The 20,799-nt window shown below is 36.4% G+C and overlaps 2 protein-coding genes across 7 annotated transcripts in view; one reads left to right on the top strand and one right to left on the bottom strand.

The window, feature by feature from the left end:
* The window catches only part of Gigyf2 (GRB10 interacting GYF protein 2), a 128,714-nt gene that overhangs the window by 55,831 nt on the left and 52,084 nt on the right, over positions 1–20,799 (top strand). The window lies entirely within an intron of this gene.
* Kcnj13 (potassium inwardly rectifying channel subfamily J member 13) lies at positions 2,577–13,400 on the bottom strand. Of its 2 annotated transcripts, XM_063236618.1 has the most exons (3): positions 13,266–13,400; positions 6,852–7,327; positions 2,577–4,753 (listed from the first exon to the last, which is right to left on the bottom strand). In XM_063236618.1, exons 2-3 carry the CDS (start codon positions 7,309–7,311, stop codon positions 4,131–4,133), a joined length of 1,083 nt encoding a protein of 360 aa, XP_063092688.1. In that variant the 5' UTR covers positions 7,312–7,327; positions 13,266–13,400; the 3' UTR covers positions 2,577–4,130.

The following is a 20,799-nucleotide window of genomic DNA, read 5'->3' as shown; positions in this document are numbered from 1 at the left end:
TTCTAATTAAATGGAAGTTTAACAGAAGAGTATGTATGTGGTCATAAAAAACCCTAAACTACAGAATTTAAATATGAAGTAGCTGTGTGTAACGGCAGTCAAGGCATCCACTCTCTAATTTGACTGTGCTTCATGTTGATTAGCAACATGCTGCTGTCATCCCAGCAGAGGGCAGCATTTCCTAGATCTAAGTTAGCCTCAGTGAGTCAGATGATGGAGAGGCCTGTTACTGTATCTTTTTATTTTGTCACAAGACAGCCTAAGCAATGTGTTCATTTCTTTTTTTCTTTTTCTTTTCTTTTCTTTTTTTTTTTGTCTTTTTCCTTTTTAAGGGTACAGGGGATCGAACTCATGACTGCCTGCTTTCAGGGCAGGTATTTATGCCACTGAGCTAAACCCCCAGCTCCAATGTGTTCATTTCTGGGGCCATGTCTTGGAAAGGTCTACGTGTTAGAGCATTTGGCCAGGGCATTTGAAACCATGTCATGGGGCCTGCATAGAGGAAGTGAGGCAGTTTGCATAGGAGTCAGGACTGTGGGCAGGATGGATGAGAAGGGTTTTTGGGGTCACTGCCTGCAAATGTTTTGTAGCGATCTTGTGAAAGGGGAATTAGTGATGATCTGCATGATTCTCAAGAGCAGAAAGGGACTGTGGAAGGTTCAAGGAGCCAGGTATTTATACATTTTTGAAAATTTTAATAATTACTTTACCTGAAAATGACTTGGATTGCCTTGGTAAAGTAATGAGTTCCCTGGAAGAAAGCACCTAGATTTTTAGCTCTGACACATAATTGTATTTTGATGGTGGAAACAAATGAGTATAAACTTTATTCCATCATCATTCATGATTTTCATAGAAATGCAGTTTTCTTATCCTCTGTTAAAAGTAAAGGTTATTTTGTTTTTTTGGAGACAGGGTCTCACTTTGTATCTCAGGCTGGCCTTGAACTCACTTTTGGAGGCAGGCTGGCCTTGAACTTGGAATAGTCCTCCTGCCTCAGCTTCCTACATGCTGAGATTATAGGTATGCACCACTATACCTGGCTTTCCCCACATATGTCTTTGAAAAGACAAATTGCATGAAACTAAATTGACATAAAATATAAGATTAAGGAAGTTAATAGGTTAATGATTAGAAGTTAACTTCTAATACTGATTATTATGCTAATAGATATACTAAAATATGTTACCCCCCTTCCCACTCTAATACAGTAGTTTTTATTGAATGTTTTTCCTGAAATCCTCACTTCAGGTTGACTATACTAAGAATTCTGATGTTTTTTGTAAATAATCTACTGTTGAAAGTAATACACATTTTTAAGTTGCCTATAATTGATCTTAATGCTTTCTAAGAATAGTAGCAAATGCTAGTTTGTTGGGACACACTGATGTTTGATCAATTGTGAGATATCTTATGCATCAAATTAAGATAATGCAGGTACGAAGATTCCAGAATGTTTTGTTTCTTTAAATGACAGTTCATGTCATATATTTGCATCTCTGTGTTTGTGTGTGTGTGTGTGTGTGTGTGCGCGCGCGCGCACGTGTGCACATTGGCATATGGTTCTGAGACTCAAACCCTTGCCTTGTGCATGCTGGCCAAGTGCTCTGCCACTGAGCTGTACTCAGCTCCTGCATTTGCTTTTTTTTGGTCTTGAGAATATAACTCAGGACCTTGCACATGCCTGGCAGACATTGTGCCACTGAGCTATATCGCTGGCTGCATTTGCTTTATATTAGTGGAATCACACACTTCTGGGTAGGAATCATCATCCCTCACAGGAGATCATTTCTGATGATAATTTTGTAATATAGTTCTGTAAGGATGAAATTAAAGAATCATTTAAAAAAAAATGGTCTTGATGATACCAGTAGGCTCAGCTAAATGTGATATTGATTAGTTCATTTTGGTGTGAAATACTTCCAACTAATGTAGAAATTTTGGTTACAGATTGTTTCTGTCAGTTAATAATAAGAGCTTTTATATACATAAATCTAGACTCTTATGACTTGTAGTAATTCCTTTAGTTTGTGCTAGACCATGTGTGTTGTGAAGCATTTCCCAAAGTGCTTTACATTAGTTCTAGTTAGTCTTCCTGAGAATGTCTGCGAGCTCTACTTGGTGAACTGCACAACCTGTGAAGGCAGAGCCATCAGAGGGTAACTGTTCCCTTTCCATTTGTACTCCATTTGCCAGAAAAGACAGTGGTCTGTCTGCAGAAAACATAACCCTTAATCTCAAAAGTATAATTCTTTAAAATAAGTGAAAGAATTATTAGCAGTGCACCCAAAGTTTTTGTTAACTATACTTCTTAGTTGTGAAGTATTTATTAAATCGCACTAGTTTATTAACAGCCCCTCCTCCTGTATACTTAGGGGAGGTCACGTTTAGTTTTCAGGCACTACTTTATGTGTGAGTAGTAAGTGTGGTGTGAGACTCTTCTGACATCAATGAGGAATGTGAAGAAATTCAGGGAGACCCAAATCCTAGGTCTCACACACTCACCTTCACTTAACTGTGTAAGCTGTGATCTGTGTAAATGATACAGCACTTTTAGGAAAAACATACCATGGGAATCTTTGATACTACTTTATTTCCTTATTAACTTATTAGAGAAATAAGAATTTCTGCTATCTTTATGGTTTACAGTAGTCTTGGAAAAATCCGTTGGTCTCACTGCTAGTTAAGAATGAATGTCTAAGATTTTTAAACCACAAAGTTCACAATAATTAGGTTTCTGTGTCCTTGATAGTCTCCTGTTGTCAGTATTAGACCGCTCCAACATTCTTCTTTATTTTCTTTTCCTTTTGGTTAAAGAGTAGAAAAATGTGACTTGCTGCTGTGACCTGCTCTTCACAATTGCTTGCCTTTACTCAGCTAGTATTTATTTCAAGAGGTGATTCCTGCCTGGGTCGTCATCAGTGGGGAAGGTTAATCTTGCCCTTTTCCCTCATAAGCCTGAATACGGGACATTTCACCAAAGAGCAGCTACACATCTGAAACCTGATATGTTGACTTTTTGGGTCTTATTTTCCTTGAGGATAATTTTGTTTTTTAATCAAAATGAAAATTAGTCAAAGAAATTAAGCTGTGTATAAGAGAAAGTATTCATCTTAGCATGTGTAAAATTAAAAAATGAGGCAGAAAAAGCACAATTTTCAAGGAGCTTTAGACTTGGAAAGAAATAATAGAGATCTAGTCCAACCTCCTACTGGTGAATAAACACTCATTTTATGTTTATAGAAAAAACTATTTGATGTTGGAAACAGGAATTTCAGTGCACTCAAAGTTTGAAAATACTTGTTGCCTAATTATTTTTTGCTTCATCTATGGGAGTTTTTTTTCTTAATTTGTATCTTAACTTTTGTGTTTATAAAACTTTATGAGTTCCTTAGATCTGTCATGGTTTTTTGTCATCAGATGGGTCATGGAAAAGAGAGCATGCATGTGTTGTGATGTCATGTTGAAATGATTTTAGGGTTGTAAGTAAGTATACTGTGTTGTTTTTCTTTGGAATAGTTGTTGTTAGCTGTTAAAAATGAAGGAAGTAATACTTACCCTATTTTTGTAGTATAAAGAATCAAAAGAATAATCTTTGCAGTCTTGAAAAAATAACAGTTGTACAAGGATGTTCCCTCATTATTGTGAAATCATCCTCTGCCCCTGGAGCTAAGTTTGGAACTAGACTGTTGCTTCAATTTGCAGATGAAATGAGAGATTTTTGCTTGATTTTTTTTTCCTTCTTTTTTTAAAAAATCCTTGATTTTTTTAGGAGTTCCATATTCTTAAACTTCAGTCCATTTTATCTTTTCATTATTGGTATCATACTACATCCTTAGAAACTGACCAGCAGCATTTTTATTTAAATATATGTCAGGTTGAGTCTCATTGATCTCAGTAGATAACCACAGACACAAACTTTGTAAGGTAGAATGTTTGGTTTTCAAAATGTGTATTATTAGTTGAGCCTTTTTTTGTGTGTATGTGGGCACAGCATGATTGCCATGATGTGCTCAGAGAAAAGTAATCAGCATTGAGGAAAAAAGACATTAGATACAGTGAAGGAAAAGTAGCTGCATAACTGACTGGGTATATTCACTACATTAAAAAAAGGGTGCCATTGATACGGTTTACTCTGTCAGTCCTGTTTCCGAGATCTGAAAATTGTCAATGCTTTGTCCATTGATACGGATATCCAGGTCAGTCCTGTGTGGGCTCTTAGACACCAGAGGAGTTGGAAGTTCAGGAACAGTCTTGTCAAAATTCTCCATCTTGACTTTATATTCACCTTTGGAACCTCGGGTCAGCAGAGATGCAAAACAATGATGTAACATGATCTCTGATGGTAGGTAGGATGTCCTCCTTTGGCAGATTTCTCCAGTGCCTTCCTGCATTGCTGAGAGGAATACAACTAATTCAAAGTGGGGAGGATTTTCATGCTGCAGCAGAGTGACCAGAGGACTTGATGGTGTAATGGAATGGTAGTAGGTTAGTGGAAAGATAAAGAACGGACATTCCTCTGAACTGATGCCATCAAGGTGAAAGTCCACGCTGGTCTGGTGCAGTTGGCCGTTTTCTCTTTCCTGATAGAGAACAGCGGAGACCCGGACACTGGTGAGAGGACTGTGTCGAATGTTGGCCACTTGAAAGATAAGATTAGGTTTGCCATCTCTGTGAGCTACCACTGCTAAGTCAGTAAAGCGAATTGAAAAAGCTCGATTCTTTGGGCGGGCTATCTTCGCCACAAAGGCACCTAAATTAGAAACCACTTTTAGAAAGAAAACTTGAAACATCAATACCGTTTCTGAGAATAGTATATCAAATAAACATTTCTTGGTGCTCTGCTTTCTAATACTCAGGAATTCAATTCATCATTTAATTGTGGGAAGTCTCATTGGCCTGCAGAATTTTTAGAGTATATATAAATTTCTGTAAAGAAACCATAATTTCGAAATGGATATTGTTAATGCAAATGTAAAACTTTCCTCTAGTACTGTATCTTACAAAGTCAAAGAATAGGACATTTCCTATATTCCTCTCCCTATTTAACAGAAAAAAAAAATAGAAAACAAATGAAATTTGGTTATCACCAGATAATTTCAAGTTGAAGTAGAGACTACTTAAGAGTGGAATGATTTGGGATAGGAGGAGTTATCACTTGAAAGTTTTTAACTTTGAAATCTACATAAAACTTTTTATTGGGGAAACTTTTAGATGATTTCAGTACATTCTTCTGTGCCCTCGGGTAGAAATGAGGGTTTCTTAATCACTTAGGTGCAGCAGAGCCTGTTGGCAGATTGGGCATATTAGAGTTATTTTTAAATAGCTCAAGAGTAAAATGCATACAGAAAAAAATATATTGAAATTGAGCTGAACATTGGAAAAATATAGTACTACATGTACTTTTCTGATGCATCAAACAATAAAATCTAACCATGGACTTATATAGTGATTTTGAAGTATTGTAGTTTAATATGAAAATACTCGTGATAGCAGTTTTTATCAGTTACTAGTAGTACTGATCCTTGCATTTACTCTTCCTTTCTTCCCTCCCTTTCTTTTTTTTTGGCTGCAGATTGAACCCACCATCTTTACACTGAGCTGTATCTCAGTTTTTTTTATTTTGAGACAGAATCTTGCTAAGTTGAAGAATTATTCAGGTTGGGCTTGAATTTGTAACCCTCCTGTTTCAGCTTCCCAGAGTTCTGGGATTACAGACATGTGCTACCATGCCTGTCTTGTAACTGCCTGCCTGCTATGTTTACAACAGAGAGAAGTGTGTCAAATTCATTTAGGAGTTAGTGCAAAAAAGTTGTTAGATTTCCTTATCTAAATTCACAACTCCCATAAATTTATCCAAGAAGTGACCCAGTGTAAGAACTCTTACAGAAGTTACGAATTTGTTATTGGTTGTAGAGATGATTGATAGCACACTGGGACTTCATGCCAGAGCACCATTCAAGTGGTGTGGTAGTTCTTAGGTTATTATTGGATAGTATGTTAAAGCCAGGTTTTGTTTTTATAAAATTGTTATATATAACATTAAAAGGGAATTAGCTTTACTTTGTACCTTTACCTTTAATAAAGGAGAGACCTTTAGATGCTATCAAGTGCATATTTTGGTTTTCTTGACACAGTGCTTCCCTGGTCACTAAGCTTCCCAGGTTGGGATTCACCGTGCCATCTTCGCAATTCGTCAGCCTCCCAGTGCTGGATTCAGTAGTGTGTGCCACCACACCCAGCTAGCCACCAGTTGTAGAAGCAAAATTTCCTACTCTTTATAGTCATCTCTTCAGCATATTTTGCTAAGGATGCTCCCCAGCATGTAATGCTGGCTGTGGTGCTGTGAGCTCACTGATACTGGTAAGATGATTTTCAAAACCACCAAATGTCTCTGCTAGGGAGCAACAAACTATCAAAATATGCATGGAACATGCTTATTCAGTTATTTAACAAAGTGGTTAGCTTTTGTGAAAAAACATTTTTTTTTTTTGGTACTGGAAATCAAATTCACAATCTCAGGCTTGTCAGGCAGGCGCTTGTGCCGCTAAGCTAAATATCTGGCCCTGTGGAAAATTTTGAGACCTCTTGGCAATTTCTTTGGCATATAATGTTCCTACAAGTTAGTGTTGTAATGGCCCTCTTTTCCCTTAAGTAGATCAAATAGGTAAACTTTAAATATGTCACATTCTTTGTACATTTTTTATTGTTTGGTCCTAGACTGTTTCTTTTCTTCCTTTGGCATTACTTCTTAATAATACAAATGATTTATTCTGTAACAGAATTGCTTATAATTGACAATACCCTTTTTAGTGTGCTTGGAATTATTTTTAAGAACAAAGACAAATTACCTGTGATAAAAGCCTCTAGCATGAGGCCTAGGAGCATTTGTATGGCAAGTAAGGCGATTGCACTTGGACAGTCACCACTGGGGAACATGGTACCATAACCAATGGTGAGTTGCGTCTCCAAAGAGAAGGAAAATGCAGCTGTGAAACTGGTGATGTACTTGACACAGATAGTGTGGTTTTCAGGTGGAGCATCGTGATCTAGTTCCAGATCACCATTCATCTCGGCTAGAACGTACCAGAGCACTGCAAAGACAAGCCAGTGGAGAACGAAAGAGGCAGAAAAGACTAGCATCACCCAGCGCCAGCGCATGTCTATTAGGGTTCCCCATGCATCTCGAAGATACACAAGGCCTCTTGGAGCGCCATCCGTTTGAAGGGTGCTATGGCCATCTTTGGTGACCATCCTTCGATGTCTTTGACTGAGGAGAGGAGTAATAACTTTACAGTTACTGCTTTCCATCTCAGGCTGTGATTCTCTGAAATCAAGAATGAGGTTGTCAGCCCATACCTGTTTTACAGTTAATATTCATGAATTCTAAAATTCCTTTTTGCTTTCTTGAGAATGTTTCTCTGACTGCAACTTGAGGAACTTTTAGAAGGGCACATTTATAGACCAAGACGTATTTATTTGCTAGTTAATCATATGTTACCCTAGGAAATCTATTGTTATTTCCTTGAAGAAGTGTTAAAATGTTGATACTTTAACCTTTTCTTTCCTCATGACAAGATCTTGGTATGTAGTTCAGGCTGCCCTCCAACTCTTTGTAGTCCTTCTGCCTCAGCCTCCTGAGTGTGGGAATTACAGGTGTGTACCATCATATCTGGCAATACTTTAACATTTCCATAGTATGTTTTAGAAGTCTTGAGGAGGATGAAGTTTATAATTTGCTCCTTTTTAACACTCCATATCTTTTTGGTACAAGGCGAGGCATCAAACTTACAATGATCCTCCTGCCTCAACCTCAGGGCTACACTAACACACCCAGCACAGTTTTTTGTTTTGTTTTGTTTTGTTTGTCTTTCATTTTTATCGGTACTGGGGATCAAACTCACGACTGCCTGCTTGCAAGGCAGGTACTTATGCCGCTGAGCTAAATCCCCAGCCCCCAGCACAGTTTTTTATAATTAATTAATTTGAAAAAATTTTAATATGCACTGCTGTATTTATTGCTGCATTATACAGTAACCAAGAAATAAAAGCAACTTAAACATTAATCAAAATAGGACATAAATATTATGTGGAAGATATGCATAATGAAAGACTGTGTAGCCATAGAAAAGATGATATCCTGTCATTTGCAACAGTGTAGGTGGATTTAGAGGTCACTCTTTTAAGTGAAAGAAACCAGGCAGGGAAAGACAAACATAACATGATCTCATTGTTGTGGGAAATAAAAACATTGGTCTTAACAAAATTGACAATAGATAGCATTTCTAGAGTCTGGAAAGAGAGATGGGTAAAAGTCAGTCAGTGGAAACTAAGTTATCACTAGCTAGTGAGAGCTGTTTCACCAGAAAGGGTGGTGGTATTTTTTCCAAATCCATTTTATTCATAGGTAAAAAGAAAGAAAAAGGAAAAAAAACCCAGAATTTTAAGTACGTCGATTAGTGGGTAACAATGGTATATACATTATACATTGTAATCCTCAAATCTGTAATTAATTTACAGTAGTGAATAATTCTTAGTGAAAATGAAGAAGCCTGACTATGTATTCTTCTGTATAAATAAATAGGAATTGCTTGCAAATTTAGTATTAAAGTGTTCACAGATCTTTTGAAGCTAAACTTGGTACTAGGATAAGACATAATTGTGCTAAGCTTCTAGGGATCTACAGTTCTAATATACGCTTATATGAGTTTTATGATTGAACTTTGTTCTGTCATTTTATAGACATACTCATAGATTTTTTTTTCTGTCCCAGCTGATGGGATGCTATATTTTTAAATATTCTAGCTTCTGATTTCATTGTGGGGTTGAGGGATAATTATTTTCTTGGTAAAATAAAATATTCAAGGTCAAGATGTCAAGAAAATACTTGCTTCCCATCTCCCATCTTAGGAACAAACCCAGGGCTCTAGATACATGTGGAGTGATGCGGTTTCCTGGCTTCACTAGGTCCTTTCCAGGGACTGGTGCTTTGGAGACTCCCTTTCTGTGTTACTGGGATTGGACATTGGCCAGTTTTGTATATACAACTTTCCCTTTTGTCCTGAGGCTAATTTAACATTTGTTGATGCTACTAGAGACCTTTGGGCTAGGGGTTGTTCACTGTATGGTAATGTTTGTTTTTTTAATTTTAATTAGTTATCTCAGATTCATATTACAGTCTTTAAAACATGGGTGTTTTAGGGTGTTAATGTTATAATGTATTACCCCAGCAAATTGTCACCATCATTTTATTTAGTGTATTTTTCTTCTTAGCATGGCCCTTCCTTCCTCCCTTTTTTCCTGTCTTTCTGTCTTGTGCTAAGGATTTAACCCCGGGCCTCACACATGGTAGGTAAGTGCTCTACACAGAGTCACAGCCAAGTAAGAATAACCTGAATAGTACGTAAGCCAGAAGAAAAAGCTGCAAAAGGTTAAGGATGGACATAGTCATTAAGAGATCAAATGGTAGTTTGAAAAAGGTAACTAATGTGTAGTTTTCTGCTGACAGTGTTTTTCACCGCTGTTGTACTTTTGTGTGTAGTGAATAGAAATCTGATGTGTTTTCTTGTGGCAAGCAAGTGTCTGATGCTTTGGTCTAAGAGTCTACCAGGAACAGATCAGGAAATGTAGCCTCGCTTCCCTTGAGTTTCCTTACTTGGCATATCCATAGTTCTTGGAGTTTGTATTTGGCTTTTCTTGCTGCTTCTTACAGAAGTAGATACCTTAGAGATTGTGGCTTGTCTCTTCCTTTTAAATGATGCTTAGTAAGGTCTCTAAGCACACATGGAGTGAGGCAGTTTCCTGGATGTGATAGATCGTTTTGTCTAGGAACTTCAGGGCTTTGGAGGCTCCCTTTCTGTGTTACTGGGATTGGACATTGGCCGGCAGCTTATATACAACTTTCTCCTTTGTCCTGAGGCTAATGTAACATTTGTTGGTGATACTAGAAATCTTTGAGCTACAGATTGTTCACTTATTATTATTACTATATTAATGTTTTGTATTTTATTACCCCAGCAAATTATCACAGTCATTGTATTTAATGTGTTTCTCTCTCCCCCTTGCATGGCCCTCGCCTCCTTTCCTCCCTTTCTTTCTTTCTGGTTGTCTGGCTATCTATTGCTAGGCAGTGAACCCAGGGCCTCCCATTTGCTAGGCAAGTGCTCTTCACTGAGCCATACCCCCATCTCATATGCAGCGATCTTTATTTTACTAGATTCTTTAAATGTTTTAGGAGACCTGATCTCTGTCCACTTAGAAATAACAACAATAATAAAATCTTCATAGGTACCACACTTTTATATACTACGTTATCTCTTAATTCTTTAGTTCCTCAGCAAGACAGATGTTATCATGCCAATTTTCAAATGAGGTTACTGATACTTAAATAATAGAATTATACAAGACAGGTGAGGTCTTTGGATTATTACTCATTTTGGGCTAACTGCAAAGACATATTTTTGTTTCTGTTTTTGTTTTGTTGTTACAAAAAATTATTCAGAGAGTTTGAAATAAAAATTTTTCCCAAGATAATTGGTAATGTATTTTAAAATGACTCTTCTGTTGCCAGATGTTTAGGTGGTATTCTTGCCCTTGAAACTCAACTAATTGAAACCATTCATTTTAGACATGATTTTTAGGACAATCATGATTAATCATATTAGTTAATAATGTATCACATTTTATGTCAGGAATCATAACAAATAGTTTATTACACTAACTCATGTGAAGCCAATAGGCAATGCCTGATGAGAAGGTGTCATTAAACTTTAACTACTTTACTGTTCTGAATAACATTTTCTAGCTTTCATAGCAGTAAGTACCACTATTCTCATTTTACAAGTAATGAAACTAAAGCACAGTGAGTTGCATAAATTCACAAAGATAGTACCTCTGAATGTTAACCCCACGCACTCTTTGAGTCTGGAGTCAGTGCTATGTTGCCAGTAAAACATACATTTGACCTTTGTTAGCCTTGTGATTAGTTTTAAGAATCATTACCGAATATTTACTCTTCAGGAATGCTTGTTAGCTTCAGAGCTATAATTCTGAGGTAAGAAACGAATTTTAAGGAAGACTTCTTTCAAGACCTGGACTTTAGTACAGTCCGAATTATTAGTCTAGTTGTATTTAGCAGACCTATAAAAACTGAATTTTAGAAACACTTCTTAGGGCCAGGGATTTAGCTCAGTGGTGTAAGCACTTGCCTGGCAAGTGTAAGGTCGTGAGTTCCATCACTGGCACAAAAAAAAAAAAAAAGTTAAAGAAAAATCAAACACTTCTTACACAGCATGTTGCTGTTATGTTTTACCAAATAAGATAGTTATAAAAATATACTGAATGCAGTTTTAAAAAGAAAAGATTGTGCTACTCGAGTAGGAAGGGTTTAACAATTGAAGGATAGTTGGTTCCTTCAGAGTGTGTGGACAATTCTGTTGTCCTTTGTTTCTTGTTCCTACTTTGGTCGAAAAGGCTTTCTGAGCTGTATACTGGTGGTGGTTCTACTTTTGGAACCACTGTCCAACAGCAGAACACTACTAAGTGCTCAGTGTTTGACAGATGCTTGAGGAAAAAAAAGCCCCATGATTCTTCACTATTTTAACCTACTTTACTAAAATGGAGATGTACTATGCTTTATAAAATTATTCTAACTTGGGCTTTTTGAGTTACCAACAATTTTTGCAGCAGGTTTACTCTAGGCTCTTAATAGTTTTCTTTTTTCTTTTTCTTTAATAACACGGACAAACCAATGCACAGGGAAGTCAAAGGACTAATCTCAAAAACAGTGAAGCCATATATATATATATATATATATATTTTTTTTTTTTTTTTTACTTGAAATTTTGTTGAATCTTATTTGGATTGTGCTGGCAAATGGTTGAGAGAAATATTGGATACCCACTTAATAAGTTAACTGTTTGCATTCATTGTGGTATAATAGAACACAGGAGGGAGATACAGCCATTAGGCGCTGTCTCTGTTGGTTATTGGGCAAGCCACCTGGTCTGCTTTTCCAGGTGTCCTTAAATCGAAACAAAGAAAGGGGGAAAAGGGAATTAGATAACATGATACCTTAAAGCTGTATACCTTTGTAAGCTTATTTTCAGTTCCTTCGGTTGATAGGTTTTCTGTAGGAATGATCCTTTGTGTCTTACATGATTTTGTGTCTGCTGATATGGTTTTTAAAACATTTCATTAAAGTCACTGGATGGGTAGTATTTTTACTATCAAATTCCAAAATATCTTATGGGCAGACATATATATACTATTCCCAAGTCATTTTTATGTCCCTGCAGGCACTCGAGTGCTTTTTAAATATATTTGCCTTGGTTAGTATTGATTGTTTATATGATTCTCATTAAGTGATCCATTTAGAAAGTAGAATGGGAAATTAGGAAAGTTTGTTCTGTAGTTCTGTGTATGGGCTGTAAAATATTTGCCAAATTAAAAGTTGTTTTGGCGGGGGAAACTATGTAGTATAAAAGATAGATAGTGCTTACAGTACCTATTATAAATTATAAAAGTTATATGATAGTTTGCTAACTTAATTGGTTGTCAAAATAATAGTTTCATTCTTATTAAGTTGTAGTCCTTAAAATTATGTCTTTTCTGTTACGTTTTAAAAGTAGTACTACAGTCATGTTAAATAGTTAAGGTTTAAGGTATGCTAAGAAATGTTAAGTGAATACAGTGTTTTTTCATGTCTGATAATCACACTTTAATAAGACTGTCAAGAATCTTGTAATCATCTCTCCTGCATTCTGTAATTAGGACAAATAGTGTGAATTATAACTCTTATATAAGTTCAGATTCTTTCATACTTGGTTTGCAAAAGTGCTTATTAATTTCAGTAATAATTCCTTGCTTAAAAAGAAACTTAAAGATACTCATTAATTTTCTCAAAATAAAAATGATGATTTATTATTTAGGTATTTATTTCTGTATACTTATTTCTTGTTTTTTAAATCTTTTCCAAAGAAATGTAGATTCTTAAAGACACTGAATCTTATCTAGGGCCTTTCTCCTTTACTCCTATATTATATTGGAAAGTCTTTATATATTTAACAAAGTAATTAAGAGGAAAACTTCCATTACTGCTTTCAGTGGAGCTATTCTCATTTTAAAATTTAAGGAAAAGAAAGACCTTTCATGTATGACCTTATGTTTAAAGAAATCTATTGGAAGTAATCTAGCTCTGTTTTCTATTTGCCAGTCAGTTTCTTTCCCAGGAAGAAATAAAAATGAATGTTATTTGATGTACTCACCACTTCCTTTGCAGTGGTCAGCCTATCTGCCAAGGTAGATCTTAGGAAGCCTGCAGAGCCTGATTCTGATCAGGTACTTGTAATCTACAGGTGTAGTTTGTAGGTTCTCTTCTTGGACTGGCTTTACAGCTTACATTCCTGTGTTTATATTGTTGTGGGGGCTGGTTTCAGCTGAAGCTGATGTGATTGGTCACTTAGTCTGCAGGGGGGCCAATTAGCTCTGATCATGTGGAAAAGAATGCTGGTTTGTTAGGAGGTCTTTCTTTACCCAACACAAACCTTAACAACTCTGGAGAAAGCCTCCAGAACTGACTTGGAGAAGGGGTGCATTTTTTCCCTCTAATCAGGACCGGTTTTTAGTAAGTTTGCATAATCTTACTTAAGAGTTTATTTGAAAGTTCAAAGGGATAAAGTTCCCTGCAAGATTTCCTTTCAGCCGTCTTTCCTTATATAGCATGTTGAAGTGTGAGATATCTCCTTCACTAATCTTTTTTTCCACCATTTCTTTGGGGAAGATTTATTTGGATAAGGATGTTTAGGCATAAATTAATGAATTGATTTTCCTAGTTTTCTTTTCCTATTCCATCTTGTAAGAGTGACTCTTACTAGTTTTAGAACCAGTAATCTAGGTAATTTGTTACCTGAGATTTTTTTTTTTATTGCAAAGAAACAGACTTTGAAAGGGCTATGTAAAAAGGCTTTGAATGAAAATAAAATTGGTACCCTGTATTTACTTATCTTTAAACAGCACAACTGTGTGAAAGAACTGAAGTTGTTTCCTAAAACTTGCTTTAGTGATGGGAAAGTTTTACTGATGAGTGTAATGAAGTAGAGTAAAATGTAGTATGCAGGGAACATAAGATTTAACTCAGCACTGAAGTGTGTAGCTGGGGACCGTCTGTGATCTAGCTTGTAGCAACCTTGAAATGAGCTGAGGCAGGGCTTTGTGTAATTCCTCAGTGAGCAGTACTTTTCTTCTCTGTTAGCTGCTAATTTTAAAACTTCAATCAAATGTCACATGTAAGAGGATCGAGAAACAAAGACTGGGTTGTTCAGAAAATAAAATCATGGAAGGCCTGCTGGGAAAATTATTAATGTAGACTAATATAATGCTACTTAGAAAGGGAAATCCGCCTTTGTAGATTCCTCTCCCCCCCATTTAAAAAAATATTAATTCCTTCTTTATTATTGCCAGCCATTTCAGTGCAAGTTGAGACAGCACTGGAAATTTTGACCTTTAGAACCAGAGATGCTAATGGCAGCAAGAGAAGGACTCCAATGAAATTCATTCCTGGCATGTTAGTAGGAACTGTACTTTCTCTTCACAGCCAACTGATTGCTAGGAAAAAATGAAAACAAGAAAAAATGCTAAAGCAAGTGTTGTACAGTACTGCCTTGTAGAAAACAAAAAGACTTGAGTATACCTGCCATGTGTGTTAAGTAGACATTATAGGAGGCAACATACCAAAGGGTTTTACTCAACCCAGAATCCTCTTTCAAAGGTACTCCATTCAGAGTATGTTGAGACAAAAATGATTTGGTAACAGTGGTCCTCAGTGTAAGTAGAAAGAAATGTCTTTAGTGCAGTTGTTTTACTGTGTGCTGTAGTGGACAGCTCTGGATTTCCCACTCAGGCAGAACACTCCTGAGACAGCAACCTGAGTATTTACATTTATTTCTGGTTGAGGTTGTCAGTTTAGTCAGGATCCAGTTGATACTGTCACAGATGAGAAGGCATCTCTACCCTGAAGCGCTTGGCCCTCCCATCTGAGTAGAATTTGTCATTTTTGTTTTAGGTGTTTCACAGTAAGGTAGTTGGAGATGCCTCTGAAGTCTGTTCTATGAATGAAGATAAAATGCTGGTTACCTTTTCATTGATAGATTTATTTTTTTATTTAAAATTATAATGATTAAACCATGTGTCAAGGCTACATAAATTTTTAAAATTTTTATTTTTTAATGAAATCCAATTCTCAGTCCCTAAAAGTATTTGTTTTCTTTCTGGTTTTAGTAACCCCAATATATAACCCACAAATATGCTGTATTCTTGAAAAAAGCAAAACATTTGTTGGGATACATATCCTGCCTATGTAATCTCCCATGTGTACTCCCTTTCATCTATCCAGCCTTCCTTCTGTCCTCTTTCTCCTCCTGGCTCCACCCTCTGTTTTTCTTTTTGTAGTGCTGGACATTAAACCCTGGGTCTTGTGTGTGCAAGGCAAGTGCTTGTGGATTCTATCTTCTGTAGTGTACTTAGCTTTATTTCAAAGATGTCTAGTTTCTTTCAGTTCTGCTCACTTAAGCCGTGCTATTGATAGCCTGTTCCCGAGATGTCAGGCAGTTTCTGGGTGTGTGTACCTGCAGGCAGTGAGCGTGAGGACTGGGGAGTGGGATGCATGCCAGTGGCTCGAGGAGCCTTTCTGTCCCCATTCAGCCAGGAACTCTTGTGTTTTCAGGACTTGTTAATCAGCAGAATAGGTTGTTATCCCTCTCCCTCCATGGTTAGGCTGCAAATGTGTGGGTATAGAGTTTTAAACATCTGTCTTATTACTATGAGTTTTATGTGCAAGTAAATTATTGGGGCAGGATAAGTATCAATACTTCAGTGGTATTCACTTTCAGTGTTTTCTTCAGTGTTAGGACCTGTTTTTAGTGTTGACCTGAGAATGTGTATCTTAATAAGGAATACAAAGTCATTTGTTGCAAAAGTTTGCGCATAAACAAGCTTCAAAGTCTACCCCATAATTCCACTTTTGCTTTTGGAGACTGGGCATTTGTAAGCTCCAAGTCTCACAGCTGTAGATTTTGTTGGCCGAGTGCCTTCTTGCTCCATCTGAAGTTTTCCATAAACACCGCTTTTGGCTGTGGGTCAAACATGCACACAGGTGCCCGTTTACTGCTCTTTCTCCTTAGGAATCCACTCAGTTGGACCAGGCAAACATGAACATTACATTTAAATTTAATTTTTAGAAGAATCCTATTTAGATTTAATACATTAAAGACGAAAACAACTTTATTGTCACTGCGGGCATTACATGTGACATGCTGCTTACATATTTTAGCATCTATTATACATAAACTGTGATACAAGAAAATAAAATATATAGGTGGTGCAGTGTTGTCATAAAATGGTCATAGTTCTGTACTGAATTGGAAAAAATACTTTAAGCATGTTATTGTGTCTTTTGAAAATCATAGACACCTTCAAGATAGATGAAAGCTTTAGATCTTTTTCATTGAAAAAAACTAAAAAACAAACCATCTTGGCTCATAGGGTGCTTCTAGTTCAGGGATATACAGCCCTGAACTCAATCACTGACTGTAGGTTAGGAATATTTGAGCATGAATTTATAAATTGTTTAATTAGGTATACTTTCTTGTGCTACCGAGTATAGAACCAAGGGTAATATGAGTCACACACACACACACACATACACACACACTCTCTCTCTCTCTCACTCACTCACATTAAAGTTTTTATTTTGAGACTAGGTCTTATGAAGTTACTAAATTGCCCAGGCTAGGTTTGATCTTGTGATCCTCCTGCCTCAGCCTCCCAAAGTGCTGGGACTACAAGCATGTATCACCATGCCTATTTTAAATATACTTCTAAACCATTTTGTTTATGAATTAGTAAGTTAGTTTGTTCATTTGTTTGCTTGCTAATTGATTGAGACAAGGTATTATGTTATCCAGGCTGGCCTTGAATTCATGATCCTCCTACCTCAGCCTTCTGAGTGCTGGGATTACAGGTCTGTGGTAAACAGACCTGGTTTAGGGGTATATGTTTTGAAATTATTTCTGCAAGAAGATAGAAATAAATTTAGTTCATTCTTTCCCCTTTTAGAGATGTTCAGACTCTGTCTCCATGTTGTATTTTGTATGCTGCTGAACTTGTTAGACTGAGAGCCTAGGTTGTCATCTTTTTTTTTCCCCTTTCAAATCCATTTTACTTCAAGAAAAGAAAGAAGAAAAAAAGTAAAAAAAAAAAAAAAAATCAAAACGCATCTATCAGGGTCATCTTCTTTCTATTAAAGTTTTTGTAGATTTTTCTGGCAGCTTCCAATATTGAGTAAACTGCTAAGAACACTAGGGGAAACAAACCCTGGATCAGCAGGTTGAGTGCCTAGTTCCATTTCTGATTTGATTTGACTCAGCTGCGTGATCCATCTTGAGAAACTGCCCTGCAAGTATCTCTTTCTTTACAGTAATGCTGGGGATGGTGATGTTTGGCTTAATTTCCTGTGATTAAGAAGATCAGATGAAGTATATCAACACAGTATGTCAACTGTAATGTAGCTGATCATTTGTTTATATGTATATCCCGGACTGTGGGCCTAGAGGGCAGGTACCATGTCTAAGTCTTTTCTTTATTTTTAATAATATTTGTCTAATTGTGTTTGTTTATTGAGGAGACAGTCATGTTAATGTTTGCTAGAGGTTTGAGTAAAACAAATGGTAGTGCAGTACCATTTCTGTGGAAAAATATTTGGTAATAATGATAAATGTCAAGTAAGCTATGACACAGTAATTTCATACTGAGGTATATTATATACTAAACAAAAACGTAAACATATGCTTTCAAAGATTTGTATTTAAGAATGTTCATAAAAGCATAGTTCATAATAGCAAAGAACAAAAAATGACCTAAATTTGTGTCAGTAAGAGAGTAAAAGTAATACATTGTGGTGTTTTTATACAGTGACCTCCTGTATGGCAGTGCAGAATATACCCTGTACTCTCTACAAATGTGATTGGGTCTCCATGAGTTCAATAAAAGAATCAAGTTGTAAATGAATATTTCATTTATATAAAAGAGTTCAAAAGAGACAAAACTAATATTTGGGAATAGACGTCAGCATATTTACGTTGGCAAGAGCCAATTGGGAAAGCATGTGAGGATTTCTGAGCTCCTGGTTTCTGTTTTTTAAAATTTCATTTCGAAACAGGGTATTGCTGTGTTAACAGGGTCTTGCTATGTTGCTTAGGCTAGCCTCAAATTTGCACTCCATCTGCTTAGGATTAGGAGTAACTGGGATTATAGGTGCAGATTTTGTAATCTAAAGTGGTGGTCATGTGCTTTGTGAAAATTCAGCAAATCGTACTGTATGGTTTTTGTACTCTGTTGGATAAGAATGTATTATTTCTACTAAAAGGTTTCTTAAAGGGGTGCTAGAGAAAGTGAGCAAAGTCTACCCACAAGTTGTTGAATCCTTTTCACTCTTCTGGTAGGAAAACGACAGTGACCCCTGAGGATATTTGCTGTTGGAGGTGGGAGATAAGACATCCTTGTATGTAATTTTGGTTTCCCTTTGTTTACCAGAGAAATCATAATATAATCTGTTACAGTTGATAAGTGGAAAATATATTGCAGTGTTACTTGCAAATATTCACTGGTAATAAAATTTGAACTCATTTGTTACAGTGGTAGAGTAGGTTAGTGTTCATGTAAATACATGCTGCTTCACTTGATTCCCTCCTTTCACTGAGGAATTGGTTTTTATGAGGTTTTTTGTTTTGGAGATTTTTTTTGGTACTGGGGATGAACTCACAACCTCACATTTGCGAGGCAGATGCTTATGCCACCGAGCTAAATCCCTGGCCCCTTTCATGAGGTATATTGATAAGAACGCTAGAGTTGAGTTGCATTTGTTTTGTTTTATTTCATTAATTAATTTACTTTTGAGTCATGGTCTCATGCAGTCCAGGCTAGCCTTGATCACACAGGTGATCTCCTTCCTTAGCCTCCCAAGTGCTGGAATTACAGGCATGTGCTACCACACCTGAATTGGAGCTAGAGTTTAAAACCAGGTCTAATGCTTTCAAGATGATCTTTATGGTTTTGGTCCTTGGTGCTCCTTACGTATAAAATTTCTGTGTTAGATCTTTTTAGCAACAAGAAATAGCATAAATGTTTATTCAAACTTTATAATATACAGATTTTCCAATAGTTTAGGAATTACAGGATAGTTTTCACTAAGTAAAAAAGCCAGATTTTTTTCTTTCTACAGTTTCCTTATTTTTACTTTATCTTGTCTTTTATATTTTTATTGTTCCTAGGTACTAATATGAAAAGTACAAAGTGTGGTTACAAGGATAAAGAAGTTAACCTAGAACAAAGATGTTAACCTCCTAAGTTAGGAAAAAATGTTGTGAAAGGTTCACCCAGAGGGAAATAAAGACAGAAAAAAAAATAAGAAAACAATACTTCAGTGAAGAATTCAGGTTTAAGTTACATTAGTATACCATTGTACAATTACAAATAAACATTTTAAAAGGCAATCACCATTTGATGTTGCTAAGGGAAGAAGATATTGTCGATGGTTTGACTTCTTTTTTTTTTTTTTTTTTGGCATGGCAGTTGGTATATTGATGCTGTTGTCAAGCCTGTCTGTTTGCTTGAGGGGGTTTTTTGGTACCAGGGATCGAACTCCAACCTTGCACTTGGCCAAGCTGGCTCCTGTGCCACTTAACTAAATCCCTGGCCCCTGTCAAGCCTGTCATTTGGCTCAAAGTTTCATTTGTTGCACTTGTTCTTTAAGAAGAAAGAGTTCAGAAATGTAAAACACATGCAGTTATTTCTCTTTTTTTAATTTTATTTTTAAAAATTAGCATACATTTGTAGTACAGTCTCTCTCCTGTAGTACAGGTTCTCTGTCTGTACCCTAGGCTGATCTTGAACTCACTGTATAGCTCAGGCTGGCCTTGAACTCAAAACAATCCTGCCTCACTCTCCCGAGTGCTAGGATTACAGCACTGGACTCATTAATCGTATTTCTTGCTTCAATATTTATAACTGGCAAAAATTAGTGTCTAATACATTTATGCTACAGCAGCGAGATGAAATTAGTATGTGCCTGTTTGCATTATTAGAAAGAAAGATACATAGAAGAGAAATGTTTGCTGTTACACATGAAAAACATTACACAATAGTAGACACACAGATTGTAAGCCCATAAACCTAAAAGTTATTCTAGACATGTTTATCTCTAGTCTCGGCTGCTTGAAAAACTGAGGCACAAGGATCACTTAAACCTGGAGGTTTGAGGCTAGCGTAATTCAGGTGTCTCAAAAAAAAAAAAAAAAAGTTAAAGTTACAGGTAAATATTTCTATTTTTAAGATTGTGGAATTACTAGTGTTCTATTTTTTGTTTTTGTTTGTGTTTTTTTGTGGTACCGGGGATCGAACACAGGACCTTGCGCTTTGCCAAGCAGGCACTTAAGCCACTGAGCTAAATCCCCAGCCCACTAGTATTTTAATAACTTTAATTTTTTATTTAGTAAAATCTTTAATAGTTTATCATGCTAAGAAAAGTGACTTTTTTTTTTCCCCCTTTTTTCTTTTTTCCCCTTGTCATATTAGGGATTAAATTTAGGGCTTCAGGGCTGGCGATATAGCACAGTGACATAAGCACCTGCCTGGCGAGTGCATGGTCCTGAGTTTCATTCCTGGTACCTGTAAATTAATTAATTAATTAAGGACTTCACACATGATAAGCAAATGCTCTATCACTGGGCTACATTCCCAGCCTTA

This window comes from Cavia porcellus, unplaced genomic scaffold (assembly GCF_034190915.1).
Source record: "Cavia porcellus strain 051 isolate PalLab524CR breed Dunkin Hartley unplaced genomic scaffold, mCavPor4.1 scaffold_26, whole genome shotgun sequence".
NCBI classification, from domain to species: Eukaryota; Metazoa; Chordata; class Mammalia; order Rodentia; family Caviidae; genus Cavia; species Cavia porcellus.
This window is presented reverse-complemented; position numbering and strand designations above follow the sequence as displayed.

Excerpts from the sequence above, each read along its gene's own strand:
- Kcnj13 (XM_063236618.1), bottom strand. The coding sequence starts at position 7,311 with ATGGAAAGCAGTAACTGTAAAGTTATTACTCCTCTCCTCAGTCAAAGA. Across the intron at positions 4,754-6,851 it reads GCTAGAGGCTTTTATCACAG|GTGCCTTTGTGGCGAAGATA; the intron begins GTAATTTGTCTT and ends TTTCTAATTTAG.